General features: G+C 39.3%; 1 protein-coding gene across 1 annotated transcript in view; it reads left to right on the top strand.

Moving 5' to 3' along the window:
• MOB3B (MOB kinase activator 3B) overlaps nucleotides 1-15199 on the top strand; it is a 120489-nt gene extending 105290 nt beyond the window's left edge. The window contains exons 3-4 of the mRNA XM_060762537.2: nucleotides 3931-4133; nucleotides 10290-15199. Coding sequence (XP_060618520.1) covers nucleotides 3931-4133; nucleotides 10290-10319 — 233 coding nt within the window. The 3' untranslated portion in view covers nucleotides 10320-15199. The remainder of the gene's footprint in view (nucleotides 1-3930; nucleotides 4134-10289) is intronic.
• Nucleotides 15200-15628: the final 429 nt, after the last annotated feature.

Raw genomic sequence — 15628 nt, 5'->3', positions numbered from 1 at the left:
GTAGTTTCTGATACAGAACATATGCCATGGTCAGCAACAGGGAAGGAGCGGCAGGTGATGCGAAAGGAGCGGAAATAAATAAAATAAAATAAAGAGGAAGGAGGCTCGTGTACCAGATTATAGTCCTCATGGCGCACTGGTGTTCCGCAGCCCACAGCTTAAGAACCACTGACATAGACATATCCTGCATCTCTGGATCGATTTTGAGTAGAGTTTTTCAGCAGCTATTATACTGGGTGCAAGTTTTTCGGTCTATATCTGATATTTATTGCTTTTACTTTTACTCTGACAGATTTATCTATGTTGTAAAAAATATGTTGGTATCGTTGTTTTGTTCCAAATGTCATTTCAATAAGTCAGATGATATGACTAGTTTTCGACCATCAAATACTCAGATCCTTTCCAAGAAACTAGGAATCAGGGAAGTATTGTCAGATAATGTTTCTTTCAAGTGGTGTCACTTTTAATAATGGCACTGCTGTGATCTTGTTTGTAGCAGGTTCATTCATTCACTTTGGAATTACTCCCAGGATGTCTTTGACCGGCGAACAATAGCCAATTCCCCTTTCCATCCTAAATCTCAGTTTGTTGAATCTTAAATTGCTGAATCTCTGTGTATGGGTTTTGAGAGTTCATAAACTTTTCCATGCTCCATCTTCAATGTTTATTTCCCCTGGGATTCCCACATCCATAATCTGAGTATCTTTCTTCTCAGCCACCATTTTGTTCTCTCATATCCTCGTCACCGTTGCTATCTTATTAAGGCGCTTTTGTGTTTTGCAGTTCCCAAAATGGTACTTGGAGTTTAAAAACTAAAGGTATCTAGGCGCATGAAAGATGTATTTGAGTGCCCTTCTTCCCTAGGCTCTTTATCTTGTAATTGCTCACTGCGGTATTACATTGTGACACTTGTGCAAATCATTTATATTTAAGTGCTGTCTGCTATCCTTCATGGCAGGGCTTTTTTCATTGACATAATATACAGAAGAAGCATCAGGGGAGTTGATTCCAGATGGTACAGTAGGGCTTGGTGATAATGCATTTTAGTATGAGGTGCCTCTTAACTATTGTAGTAGCAATTCTGTTTTATTGCTTTTAGAGATCTCTGTGCCTTTTCTACCCTTGGGGTAATTTATGGAGCACAGGAAAAGAATTAACTTTTATTGGCCATTTCAGAATTCCTTAGAAATATGGTTGTGTACTTTCAGTGTGCCAATGGAAACGGTAGGATAGAATTATTAATAATTAAAAATAACTTGTTTGGTGCTTTTGTGTATATTGGTAGCCTTTTCATATTTAGAGGTTGTAGCTGATAGCACTATTGGCTTTCTATATGTGCCTTATTTCAGAGCTTATTGCCATGCTTTGCAGCCAAACTGTTGCATTTAGTCCCTGATATCCCCTATTAAAGGTCTTGGGAAACTGTTGAGAAAATTTTAGATCCTGAAAATCTCATATTAAGTGTAGATCAATAATAATACAGGTTTACCCATTGCGCCCATAAGAATGGTAAACCATCAAAACATATGTGCCCTGGGCAATGTCCTTGCAGATGGCCAATTTTCTCACAACAGAAACGACTTGCAGTTTCTCAAGTTGCTCCTGACACGGAATAATAATAATAATAATAATAATAATAATAATAATAATAATAATAGTAATCTGTAGTTGTTTCGCTTCCAGTTGTCCTACAGGCCCATGCCCTGGTTGCACAGCAGTGTGTCCTGGTTCCTGTAGCCCACTTGTCAATGGGTGCCCAGGAGAAGCACTCACAGTGGTCCTTATTATCCTGGGCAACGACTGAGCCAGTATAGACTTCTTTAGAATTTGTTTCACCATATTTAAATGGGTTGGGTGCACTTAGTTCTACTTCTCAGTTGAGACCACTTTGGCTTGGTTGAACCTGATGGTAGTTTACACTACCGCCAGCACAGCTGTCAACATCATAGAAGCAGTTAAGCCCCCCACCAGTGACAAGACAGCACCCGATGGGGGGTTGATATAGACAAATCAATAAGTCAGTGATCTTGCTTGAGGTAAGGAGCTTCGTGCTCTTTTTTTGTTTTTTTTTTGGTGTCAGGAGCGACTTGAAAAACTGCAAGTCGCTTCTGGTGTGAGAGAATTGGCCATCTGCAAAGATGTTTCCCATGGGACGCCCAGATGTTTTACCATCCTATGGGAGGTTTCTCTTATGTTCCATCTGTGAACTCTAGCACGAGAAGCTAGAGCTCACAGACAGGAGCTAACCCCACTCCACAGATTCGAACCACTGACCTTTCAGTCAGCAGTCCTGCCGGCACATTGTGCCACCGGGAGCTCTTCCTTCATGCACTGAAAGTATCTTATGGAAAACCTAGCAGCAGCATCCTCGATTTTACAGACAACTACATTTCCATATTTATTTATCGTATTCTCATTCACAGGTGCAATTGCCATTGGGGAAAAATGTTTCAAAAAAGATAGTTGGCAAATGGCAAATCTAATTAAAGCTTCATAGCTGGATTATGTTAGGAAAGAATCTTCATCTCGTATTGTCTTTTCCTGTGTGCTTGAAAAGTGAAAATTGTGGTTCAGTATAATTGTAGAGTTTATTTCCAAAAGGTACCAAATCAAAAAATATTGAAAAAAGTGTTATGCACAGATCAAAATTTATCAAAGTGTATCGAATCTCTTTGGCACAGAGCTTGAGAAATTGCATTTCATAGCAAAAGGATGAGCCTCCTTTCCCCCCAATTCCTGCAAAAAAAATAAAAAAAATAAATCAGATGAATTTGGTACTTTTTTTGGAAACAAACTCCACAATTTGGATCTATATATTCACTTTTGGGGGATTTGGGCAGTCTGTTAATGTACTTGTATTTGTTTTTCTTATTGTATAGGCATTGAACATTTGCCTTCTGTTAGGGAGATAGGGCGGAATACAAATAAAGTTGTTGTTATTGTTGTTATTATTTAAAGTATTCGATAACTATTTTGGAATGATATTTGAATATCATACTTTGCTTTTAAGAATCTGAGCAGGATACTAATTGGTGGGGAAGTTTCATGTAGGGAATGGCATTTGACTAAACATTTTGTTTGGGACTGGAAGCATACCACAGGCCCACATTGGAAACACTAGAGAGATCGGCAGAATTTTATTTTTTTTTTGAGTGTGTCTATGTTGAAACCACAGCAGGTTAACTGCCAGCTTCAGTAAATCTTGCCAGTCAGGAGGTTGACAGTTCGAAGCCCGGGGCAGGGTGAGTTCCTGGCCTTTAGCTCAGCTTCTGCCTACCTAGCAGTTCGAAAGCAAATGTGAGTAGATAAATAGGTACCGCTTTAAAGCGGGGAAGTATTTAAGGCACCCATAAGGAAATGCCAGAAAAATGTCGGCGATTTGACCAAGGAGGAAGTTTACGAACAAAGCTCTTTGGCAGGGAAGATGGAGTGACAGCACCAGCACCTCCCCCCCCCCCCCAATGGCCGGAACGGAGCACAAGCTTCCAAGATGCCGAAGATGGGAAAGCCTTTATACATATACCTATATATTTTTATTATATGTTATGTTTTAATTGTATTTATGACATTGTAAGTATTGAATTTTGCCCTGTTAACCACCTTGAGTAGCCTACAGGCTGAGAAAGGCGGTCTATAAATACAGTAAATAAATAAATATTAAATAAATGCCATTACACACTGTCTTGTCAGTGTGTAAACCATGGATATTGAATCACTGGATAAGGATGTTGTACTGTTGTAGTGTATACACTTGATGCTAAAGGTGAAATAGTTAATGCAGGCTTGAAGCAAAGCCATTTAAGGAACTGGAGACCACCAATGGAAAGACTGCATCTCTGATAGCCAGATATCCTATTATATGGACACCCTAAGAACTAGGACAATGGTTACATGGAATGGAAACTGAAACTGTCCTTTCTATCTTCGCAGGTGTACCGTTCCCAAAGAACTTCCTCCAGATCTGCAAAAAGATCCTGTGCAGGCTCTTTAGAGTGTTTGTCCATGTCTACATTCACCACTTTGACCGCATCATCATCATGGGGGCCGAAGCCCACGTCAACACCTGTTACAAGCACTTTTATTATTTTGTAACAGAGCTCAACCTCATAGATCGCAAGGAACTAGAGCCTTTGGTAAGTATCAGTGTCGATCTGGGCATCAAGTTCCAAATGTTTGGGTTATCCACCTTGTTTATTGCTCTCCTTTAAAAATAAACAGTTCAGCTTTTTCCACTATAAACAGAAAACTGTGTGCCTTGGCAAAGAATATTTAAAGAAGTGAACTTTTGCTCTTCCTGCTCTTTCTTCAGCAACAGTATTTGCAAGCTGCTAAAAGTGTGTGCCGAGAAGAATCAAGCTCTAATAGAAATCAAAAGGAACACAACAACAGCATTTTAGTTTCTTATTTGGAAAGTCTTTTGAGGCTTCTGGAAAATATTGCATTCTCTCATAAAATATATAATAGCTAAGGATAGCTTCTGATGGTGCAAACTCATCAGGACAAGAAAGCATATTCTTTCTAAAATTAGAAAGCCAGCCCTGGCTTAATCTGTTAAACAGATCATCCATTTAACTTTTTGAGAAAATGACATTAAAAACCAAAATTATTCCCAGGCTTTACCTTGAATAGTATGTGGACATTGAAACTCTTGAAAAGAGGACTTCTCGTGTCTGAGGCACTGCAAAGAGTGAATAAAACTGGGGCGGGGGCATCCACACTACAGAATTATAGCATTATTAATCCATCTTTAATTATCACAGTTTAGTCCTATGGAATCCTGGGATTCTCATTTGAGGTTGGGTCACTGAGTATTAGCCAGATTCAGAATGCAAAGCCCAGAATTCCATAAAATGTACCATGAATTGTACCTATGAGATAATACTGCAGTAATTGTGTAGTGTGGATGAGTCCCAGGAATCATATTATATAACACTATTGGGAATTTTCAGTTTTCCAAGAAACCCAGGATTTTGAATCCAGTGGTAGCTGGAGGCTCCCCTGTCAGTGTGATAGTGAATGGGTTATGGATCTTATTCTAAACTTTAAAGCAATGGTTCCCAGTGGTTTTCTGTGGACGAGCAGATGTCGTATGTTCTGTATCAGAAACTAGAACTGATATGGTCTATCCAATGCAATTTTCTGAATCAGCACCCCAAATAACCAAACCAAATCTGAAGTTGACCAAAAACTGATTTGTAACCCTTTTGTTACTAATGTTCGAGAGTAGCTCCTAGTCAAAGTGGTCCCTGGTAAAAAAAAAAAAGGTTGGGAAGCACTGCTTTAAAGATATTATCCAAGATATCAGATCTATTTTGGGAATAAGGCTCATAGTATTGTATAAGTTTGAACTAAAGGTCAGAACTGATTGACCACCCAGCCTTTGCTCCTGGAGACCATACTTGGCATCTGAGAGGCCTCTAGGCATGAATTCCCAGGACCTCCACTTAAGAGACCTAGGATGGACTTTGCTTCAGCCTGTAGAAAGCATTGCTAGTCACAGCAGACATTGAGTATATCAGTTACCTATCTTAACTTGCTGTGTTACTTATATATTCTGTTTTATAGTTGGAGGAGGTTATCTCCCATATTTCTTTTAAGACCTTCAAATGGGACATATAATTTACATAATCACATTAACTAAATTCAGTCAACTACAGTAGTGTGAATTTACAGTTGGCCTTTCACATATGTGATTTAGACTTTTGAAATTTTATTTACATATTTGATTAATATGTTCTCTTGAGGCTAGATGACCATCTGTTGGGGGTGCTTTGAACGCAATTGTCCTGCTTCTTGGCAGAGGGTTGGACTGGATGGCCCACGAGGTCTCTTCCAACTCTATGATTCTATGAGGCATCTCAAGTAGATGGGTAACGTCTACTCTTCCAGATCTTGGACTATAACTTCTGCAATCTCTTACCACTGGTTTGAGTTGGTGGAACTGAATGAAGTTGTAGGCCAAAGTATCTGGACGGCAAAAGGTTAGCGTTCATCATTTTTAGCGTGAGAGTTCATTAGGGCCACTGTTAAATCTACCTGGATGTTGGAACACTGCATGGACTGCCTCAGTGTTCTGAAATATGTTATAGGTCCACTGCTTTCTTCCAGGAACAGGATGTTGAATATTGGAATAGTCATTCTGGAGCACTAGAACATGAAAATTCCTATGAATATGTCTGATCTTGGAAACTAAGCAGGGTCATCCCTGGTTAGCACTTGAAAGGAAGACCACTAACAAATACCAGGTGCTCTAGGCTCTATTTCGGAGGAAGAAACCGACAAACCCCCCTTTGAATATTCAGAAAATCCTCTGAAATGGATGGGGTCACCATAAGTCAACAGGCAACTGGAGAGCACAGATACATTGAGAGAGAAGGAAAATATGATGAGTCAATGTGCTTGTTTTTCTTTTAAGTAAACAACTTTCTGTTTGTGGTCAAGACACTGGTGTCTTTGTTTCTGACCTTTATGGGCGTTGAATGGTATTAAGGAGAAGGGGGAAATGGGTATCTGTTATGAAATTGCAAACATTCACAAACCTACAAAATCTTATCGTTTGGATGTTTGAGTCAGTTTGAGTCCCCTTTGGGGGAGATAAAGCAGGGTATAATAATAGTTATGGATCACTTCCAGTTGTATGAATCTATGATTCTATAATCCATTTGATCACAAATATGTCTTGCAATCCCCACTTGATAATAGTTGAGAAGTGGATGAAGGAAAGAGAAAAGCAATCTTCTACAACCTTCCTTGCCAGTTCTCCCTTACTTAAAATGAGGATTGAAACCTGCTATTTGCCACCCACTTAGGATGACAAAAATAAGAGCACAAATCTTATCTAGGTGTGCTCAGAAGAAAGAGCCACTAATTTCAATGGGACTTACTTCCTGTTAGGTAAATTTAGCTAATAGAGACATTCCATGCCTTTAGGTTTATACTCAAAATAAGATGAAACACAAGGAAGATAGGGAAGGAGGGAGGAGAAAACCAAACATTTTGCAATTGTGTTTTGGTCTGTTTTTCTAGTGAGGGATGGTGTCAACTGGTTAGGCTGTTGATCACAAATTCTGGGGATGAGGCATCAGTCTATTATTGTCTTTTAGTGATATGGAGATAGGATCAAGAACTTTTAAAATACTGTGTGGGAGTGCAATACTGTTCCTTGTTTACCACATTTGCTTGTGGAGAAATCCAGGACAGCTTTTGAGGCCACAATTTTGGATTTTGATATGATCCGTGGATGTGTCAATGGGGTTTCTGTGGAGAGGGGGTGCACCAGTGCCGTCTCAGGGCCAGCTGATCTTGACCGTCACTGCCGTTTCTCACCCAGGTATTCAAAAGGGCCTTTTACCACTCTATTAGGAAAAAATAGTTCCTTTTTGTTATTAAAACACAGTATTAACTCTTAGGTAAAAAGGAACCATCCTGTTCTCTCAGTACTGAAAACTGAGAGCTTACACAAGGGGTGTCAAATTCATTTTTACCAAGGGCCACATCAGCCTTATGGTTGCCTTCAAAGGGCCATTTCTTATTGTAAGGCAGTATAAATGTAACTATATTGTCCTAGCACTGGAAGCCTTGTAGGCCAGGTAAAATGATGTGGTGGATGGGATTTGATACAGAGAAAGGATTCAGCGAAGTACAAGGACAAGAGGCCACTATAAACAAAAATATAATCCAATAATATAAACCGTAAGAATGTTTCTCATGTATATGCTATAGTCATAGAACATTCAATGTACAGACATGGCTTGTAGAGGTTCAAAGTATACTTAATAATGATTCAAAATACAAGTCTCTTAAGCAAAATCTTCCTTACATGGGAAAGACAGATTTCTAAAGCAGAATCCAAAAGACTATTATCAATGTATTGTCGAAGGCTACAACAACCCAATATATTCAATGTATTACAAACAAACATACTCATAGAAGGCATTTCTCTTATAATCAAAGTTTATGAGTTAAATAACATCCAAAGTTCATGTTCCACATGGGGGACTATATAAATCACATATTGTAAATCCATTCCTATAAGTCCAAGTTTGTAAGTCCTTTTTAAATCCAAAGTTTTTAAACAAATCCAATGTTTTTAACAAATGACCAGTTTTGACTATGTAGAGGCTTCTTCAAGTGGTAGTTTGTGAAAGTACAGAAAACATAGAATAGCCCATTTTCCAATGTAGAAAGTTCTTCACGTGAATCAATTCAATGTACAAGTATTATCAACGACAGAGTAGACCTATAGAGAATACATATGAGTGGACGGGATTCGGCCTGCGGGCCTTGTTTTTGACATGAGTGGCTTAGACTGTCCTGGAGAAGCTAAAAGAAGCACCGAACCACTCTATCCTCTCTGCTGTGTCTAGCCTTTTTGGATGTCAGGGTGGGTAAATGGTGGCAGTAGAGGCTCTTTGATGCATCCCCTCAAAGAAGTGGCAAGAGAGTAGTGTTGATTCCTTTTTTCATGAGAGTTAAGGTACACTACTTAAATTGATCCATGGGTAAATTGACCCACATTTTGGGATCAAACATTTAAAATTCTAGGCTTATACATGAGTATATACAGTATATTTCCATTAGGTGCATAGGGAGGGATCAACTTGAGGAAATGTTGCACATTCATGAACAACATATGCATCCTAAAAAGGGCACAATTTATGATCTGCAAACAAATGTTTCAGAGTTCAGGCTTATTTAAATCTCACATCTTCATTCCAGTTGTATATGCTGCAGGTTTAAACCAAATAAGAGTTTAATAACCAACTTCTGCTCCTTGGTCGAAATAGCAAGTTGTAATTGTTGTTTATGTGCAGTACCAGGGAGGGCAATTGGATTTTCTCTCTCAGCCTCCTAGCAATAGCTGTAGGTTTGGCGCCACTCAGTGGTTGTCGGTCAAAATATAAATTGATCACAAGCTGATGTTTTGTTGGGATGGCCAAAATAATGTTGGGAGGATGAGATTTTATTAATTCTTGATTTGTGTCATTCCGTTCCCCGTTATAAGAGTGGTTCTCAACCTGTAGATCCCCAGGAGTTTTGGTCTACAATTCCCAGAAATCCCAGCCAGTTTACCAGCTGTTGGGATTTCGGGGAATTGAAGGCCAAAACATCTGGGGACCTACAGATTGAGAACCACTGCATTATAACTTTTAGTCAGCCTGGAATTGCAATAATACTTGCCGTTGGGTTGCTGTGAGTTTTCCAGGCTGTATGGCCATGTTCCAGAAGCATTCTCTCTTTACATTTCGCCCACATCTATGGTAGGCATCCTCAAAGGTTGTGGGTTCTAGGCAAGGGTGGTTGATATATCTGTGGAATTTCTAGGGTGGGAGAAAGACCTCTTGTCTGTTTGATGTCTTTGGAAACTTGACTATTTATTTACAACATTTCTATCCCGCTCTTCTCACCCCTGCAGGGGGACTCAGAGTGGCTAACAATGGCAATGATTTGATGCCGCAATAATTACAACTGTGAAAGCAAGATAAAATCATACAATACAATAAATTAAAACAGCATTAGTTATACAGTCATAAAGCCATTTCCATTATAACAATCGTGTGGTCCAATTCAATGTTCAGGTGCCGTTATATCCATTAGCCAAAAGCCTGGTTCCACAACCACGTCTTCAGATTTCTTCTGAATGAAAGGAGAGAGGATGCCGATCTAATTTAGCTAGGGAGCGAATTCCACAGGCGGGGGGTCACCACCGAGAAGGACCTGTCCCTCATCCCCACCAGCCATGTTTGCGAAGCTGGTGGGACCGAGAGCAGGGCCTCCGCAGCAGATCTTAGACTGCGAGGCAGAACGTAGAGGGAGATACGTTCAGACAAGTAAGCTGATCCGGAGTCATATAGGGCTTTATAGGCCAAGACTAGTGAGGTTTATATATCTGTGGAATTCTTTCTCCCACCTTGGTCATTCCACAGATATATAGACCTCACTTGCCTAGTTTCCAACAGACCTCAAAACCTCTTGAGGATGCCTGTCATAGATGTGGGTGAAACATCAGGAGAGAATGCTTCTGGAACATGGTCATACAGCTCAGAAAATTCACAAGAACCCAGTGATTCCAGCCATGAAAGCCTATGACAACACATACTTGCTGGGATTGCATGCTTCTGTGAGACAAGGAGCTGAGTCTCTTATGTCAGGTGGGCTTTTTGTGAAGAGATTAGATGTATGAAATCATTGTTGTTACAGCTGTTAGTCAGAAAGGCAGAAGAGTGCACCAATTTGTGTCATAAAAAGTATGTGACTTGTGACTTTTTATTCTGCCTTTTGTTTTACAGAAAGAGATGACAGCCAGGATGTGTCACTGAAGAGCCAGGATTGAAAGAAAATGAAATGTAATTTCCTGCTAACTGAAGAAGAGTTTGAGGATAGACCAGCCTTCACAGACAAAACTTGCCTCATTCGTTCTTAAAGAAGCAGGAAAGTCGGGGACACAAGATCGTTGCATCCCACCAGTTTGTATGCTCTTAACCCTAAAAATGCTGCTAGGTGCCTCCTTGGAATGATGGGGATTGCTTGGAAAGAGAAGAAGAAGCCATTCTTTTCCCATACTCCCTGAATGGTTGAGGAGGACTTGCCCAGAATACAAATCAATTCCATCCGCCTTCCTGCTCTTAAAGCTTTACTGCGATTGTTTTTCTAATGTAAACTGTGGTTATTAAGTGCATTGTTCCTCAGGTACAGTGTGCATGAAGAGACTACGTTTCGATTCCTTACATGCATCCAAACCACCTTAGAACTGTGAGCCTGTAATATGCCTAAAAATATTGCACTATGTTTTGTATCTCATACTACAATCGTGGTTATCCATAACACAGGCAAGGAAGAAACTGGTTACCCAGTGGAGTAGACAAGGTGATTTTCCAGTCCAGAGATTTACCTAGTTAGTGCCTTCAGACACCTCCAATTGTATATAAATCTTATCTACAGTAGAGTCTCACTTATCTGACCTTCGGTTATCCGACCTTCTATCTTATCCAGCAGACTTGTCCGATGCCCTCCTTTTTCTCCAGCATGTCCCCTTCAACTCTCTTTCCATTTCCAATAAGTGAAAAAGGCAAGAGGAGGAGGAGGAGGAAGGAAAGGGGGAAAAGAGTCAGGATCAAAAGTGGAAATGTCCTCCTTGCTTCCCCCTGTGATTTCCACATGCCTCTTCCACATCCGGGCACTTCCTGTTGGGCCACTCTAGCCCCAAGGTATTGCCTCAAGGTGTTGCCTTGCCTTAACCCTTTGAGTTCCTGTTGTTAGTATTCATCAGATGGATAACAATAGGAGATCCATATTATCCGACATTGTTTTTTATCCAATGTTCTGACTGCCCATTTATGTCGGATAAGCAAGACTCTACTGTATCTATCTATCCTTCCTTCCATCCTTCCATCCGTCCTTCCTTCCTTCTTGTAATGACTGCCTAGGATTAATCTCTTTATAGACAGCCTGTTAACTCGTATTTTGGAAACAAGGATAGCACCTTCCCCCCCCCCCCAAAAAAAAAAAAAGAAACGTCCCAGACAAAAGGGGAGGGGGGTCTCTGTATAGTTTCTCTGGCAGGAAGTTCTAGCATGGCTGGCTCACACAAACCAACCAAAATGCCAAATCTGTTTCACATGCAATCCGTTTATGAAAAAGTGATCTTCCTTCTCAAGCAAGCGAGCAGTCATGAGAGCTTCTTCAGAAATTTAACATGCTGACACCATGGGAATGATAAGCCGAATGAAACGTTTCTGAACATGAACAAAGAGGTACTATTCGAATAATTGTATAGGTACAGAGTATTATAGTGAAAGGAGGATAATAGGAGACAGGCTTCCAAGTAATTAGCAAGCAAATACTATGAGGCATAAACAATCCCGGTCTGTTGGCATTAGATGTACCACTCATACACCAGGTTGCAATTACCATAGGATGTGTGACGTTTTCAGAGGGCTAGCTAACACAACATGCATACTCACAACTTGTAAATATAAGGATTTCTTCACATCGTATTTGATGTTGTGATGACACCTATGCAGCTTTCTGGACTGTCTTCACATTACTCAAGTTGGTAAATGCTTTGAAATACCACTGTGCCTCAACTGTGTTTTGTTTTTACTATTTGTTTTCTTAGTTATACTTATTCCCATTAACAGGAAATGGCTGGTTGGCTTGAGTGTGATTTTCAAAATTCAGACCTTTGGTAGGAGTCGCAAATCAAATCTTTGTTCAAGCGATACTGAAAATGATTATCTTTTGTAGAAAACATATGGTGTCTGTAAGGCCACATTCACTATAGAACTGGCATGGGCAAACTTTGGCCCTCAAAGTGTTTTGGACAGCAACTTCCACGATTCCTGAAAGTCTACCAGCTCTTGGGAATTATGGGAGTTGAAGTCCAAAACACCTGGAGGGGTGAAGTTTGCACATGCTTGCTATAGAACAATAAATCTATCATAGGACTTGTTCACAACCAATGCACTTTGTATGTGCAAAAAATCGGTCAACCTGTTAGCTGTGTGGATAACTTAGTCCAGTTGTGATTATGTCTTGTCCATCTTGTTCATTCCATTGCTTTCTCTCACTACTCGTATTCTTTTAAGTTGCAAATCAAATCTTTGTTCAAGCAGTGCTGAAAGTGATGGAAACATTCCAAGTTTTGTGTGTGTCTGACAAAAATTGCCTTCTCTCCACTGTAAATAGATGATTAACATTGGTGACTTCAATAACCACTAAAGGAATATCCCTGACTAAATGGTTTTAAGATACAATTTAGAAAATAAGAATATGAGGAGAATGAACTAATACATTGTGTGCCTTCTGAATTTAATCCAATACCTTATCTCTTAGTGATTAATTTGGAATATTCTTCCAACCCACAACTAGGAATTCTTCCTGCCCCTGTCAGAAGGATAGCAGAACATTAATCCCACAAGTAGTATACATTTTACAATACAAATAACAACAGACAGCCTTATTAATTTTACATTACAGTTTCACATGAAAGATGTTGAAAGTTAAGTTTGGAAATATGTTATTTTTTCATATGCATATGTTTTTATTCACTGTCCTTTGGTTACGTCTCTTAATGTGGCTCTATACAACCCCACCTTCAAATCTAGGCAGTGCCACCATAAAGGAGTTTTCAAGGTCCTGGAGAGTGGGGCTGTGATTAAAGAAATACCCTTTTCGCAAGAGCAATATTAAGCATCCTTTAAGGGTAGATCCTTCTTCACTTGCCACTCTGCTTCCCTGTGCATTGGAAATCCTGACATTGGTGGTGCTGCCTGGCATCTAAGGTGGGGTTTGGAGAGCATTTTCAATTATTGCACAGGAGCAAAAAGCATAAATGTCAATTCCAAAATTTCTAAAAGTCTAGTGTAAAGATTGTTAACACCTAACAGGATCCCAGCAATTTATGTCTATCTCTTCTATTTCTCCAAAACTCATTAATTTGGCACCAATTTAAAAAGAGAGAGAGACAAGACTATGAATTGAAAAAGAAATGTGAAACCACTCCATAGTTTTGTGTTCATCTGAAGATAAGCCATCTATATTATGAAGAAAAGGTTTGAATTGCTTCCGGAGCGGATAAGATTGATGTCCCACAAGCTCCCATCCTGTTCCAACTGGGCAAAATACCTATGTATGGCTATATACTATATTTCCCCCCGGAACTAAAACAGTTGTTTTCAGTTCTTTACTAATTATCTATTTTGCTATGTCAAAAAATTTAGAAACCCAAGCCAGGGAAACAAATAGTTTTGGATAGTTCCACTTCCTGGTCTCCAAATCACTTTGTCAGCAGATATTTTCAGTGTGAGACGCTTTGCGTTTTCCATTTCTTCTCTTCCATTTCTGAACTATCTATCTCAAGGAAATAAAATAACAGGAACCTCTCTGGGTTGATCAGAAACACTTTATTTTTGATGGTGAAGAACACTGAAGCAGTGAAACAGACTTAACGTAGTTTGCAGATGCATTGTCATCCAGTAGCCAGTCGGTTTTTTTTTTGTAGCATTGCTCTTTATTGCATGGTATGACCAAATTCCAAACCCTTGACTCAGGAAATAATATTAAGAATTTACCTATTGCTCTCTTTGGTTTGGAGAGGTGGAGAATCTGAGCATGAATATAAAAGTGGAAATGAATGTGTGTTTTTTAAAAAGCTGGCCGAGATTTGTGTCAGTTGTATTACTAGTTAATGGGAATGAGAGAAAACTGTTAGACTGAATCCAAGAGACACGAGGTGAGTCTCATTCTCAGATAATAATCCTAAAGAAAGGAACAAGACCACTAAGTGGGGCTCTTTAACAGCTGCGCTAAAAGTGATCAAAACTTTAGTTTTTTGAACACTCACTTCATGGACAGAGAAAGATTAATTAATGTGGGCTGAAAATAGAGCTACAATGAGAACATTGAAGCAAAGGGCAAGCTGGACCATACTCACATCATTCCTCACCATTGCCTCTGCTAGAAATGGCTAATGAGAGTTATAGTCCAGCAACATCTGGAGTATCGCAGGTTATTCACCTCTGGTATGAATCATATCACTTGGTATTTTAGGCGTAGCATTGAATGAATTGCACACCCCAGAGGAAAAAATTCTAGTGTATTTTTGCTTTCCTACAAAGAAAAAAATGAAGGGGAAACACCTTTTGATCAAAATACAGTTATGAACTATTCTTCCCAAGTTTTGAATACACATGATTGATCTGAAATAGTAATGGTTTCATTTGTTGGATGTTAAAATGTTAGTCTCTTATAGATATATGTAATTTTCTAATTTCCAAATTCCTTTTAAGAATTATTCCCAATCAAAATCAGATATTAGAAGTTGGTAGGTAGGTTATATTTTTTCTGTTCAGATTTTGAAATTGACATGGTTTTCTATTGGAATAGTTTCCTAAGGAACACAGTTGTGCTTCTTGTCTGGTCTATAATGGAAAATGAGGGGTTCCCTTCACTAGTGTAGAGAAAACGGTGGATTATTTTGAGGAATTTAGACTAAAAGGTTTTATTGCCAGAAAGAGATATTTAGGTACAAGTTTTGCCTCCCCCTCCCCCATCTCATCAATTTCTATCAGTGTGGCGTTTAACAATATGAGCGCCAATGCATTTATGGAATATTTTAGTTCTGTGTGTGATTCAATTACGAGTTCAGCTGTTATGATGAGCCCAGTGCTGACCGTGAAATAAAATTACTTTTAAACAATGTCTAGTGTTACCTTTCTGTTTTTTTATTACTAATATCGCAAATAAAAGAAACATATTGTCACACATTTCCTGAAGCTGCTTTGTAGAAATGTCCACGTTGGCTATCAGTTGAACATACTATAAAAGAGGAGATAAAAGACACATTCCCTGCATGGAAACAGAATTACACTGATCCATTTCATTTTCCTCAGTAACACAAAAGGGGTACGGGAAATGAATGGTTTAGAATTACGAGGGTTTAATGAAAAGTAATGCCTCCACCTTCATAACTCCTCAACAGATGGCAGTACTGGTATGTGCCAGGTACTGGCTTGTTCAGTAGACTCTCCTCTACAGTTCCATTTTGGAACCCTCGCAGGCGGTCGGTCAATGCAACTTAAGCAACATGCAGTCATTGAATTCTTGACAGCAGAAGGTGTCACCCCAA

Source organism: Anolis sagrei, chromosome 2 (genome assembly GCF_037176765.1).
Source record: "Anolis sagrei isolate rAnoSag1 chromosome 2, rAnoSag1.mat, whole genome shotgun sequence".
NCBI classification, from domain to species: domain Eukaryota; kingdom Metazoa; phylum Chordata; class Lepidosauria; order Squamata; family Dactyloidae; genus Anolis; species Anolis sagrei.
Note: the sequence above shows the minus strand (reverse complement) of the source record. Positions and strands in the feature narration are given on the sequence as shown.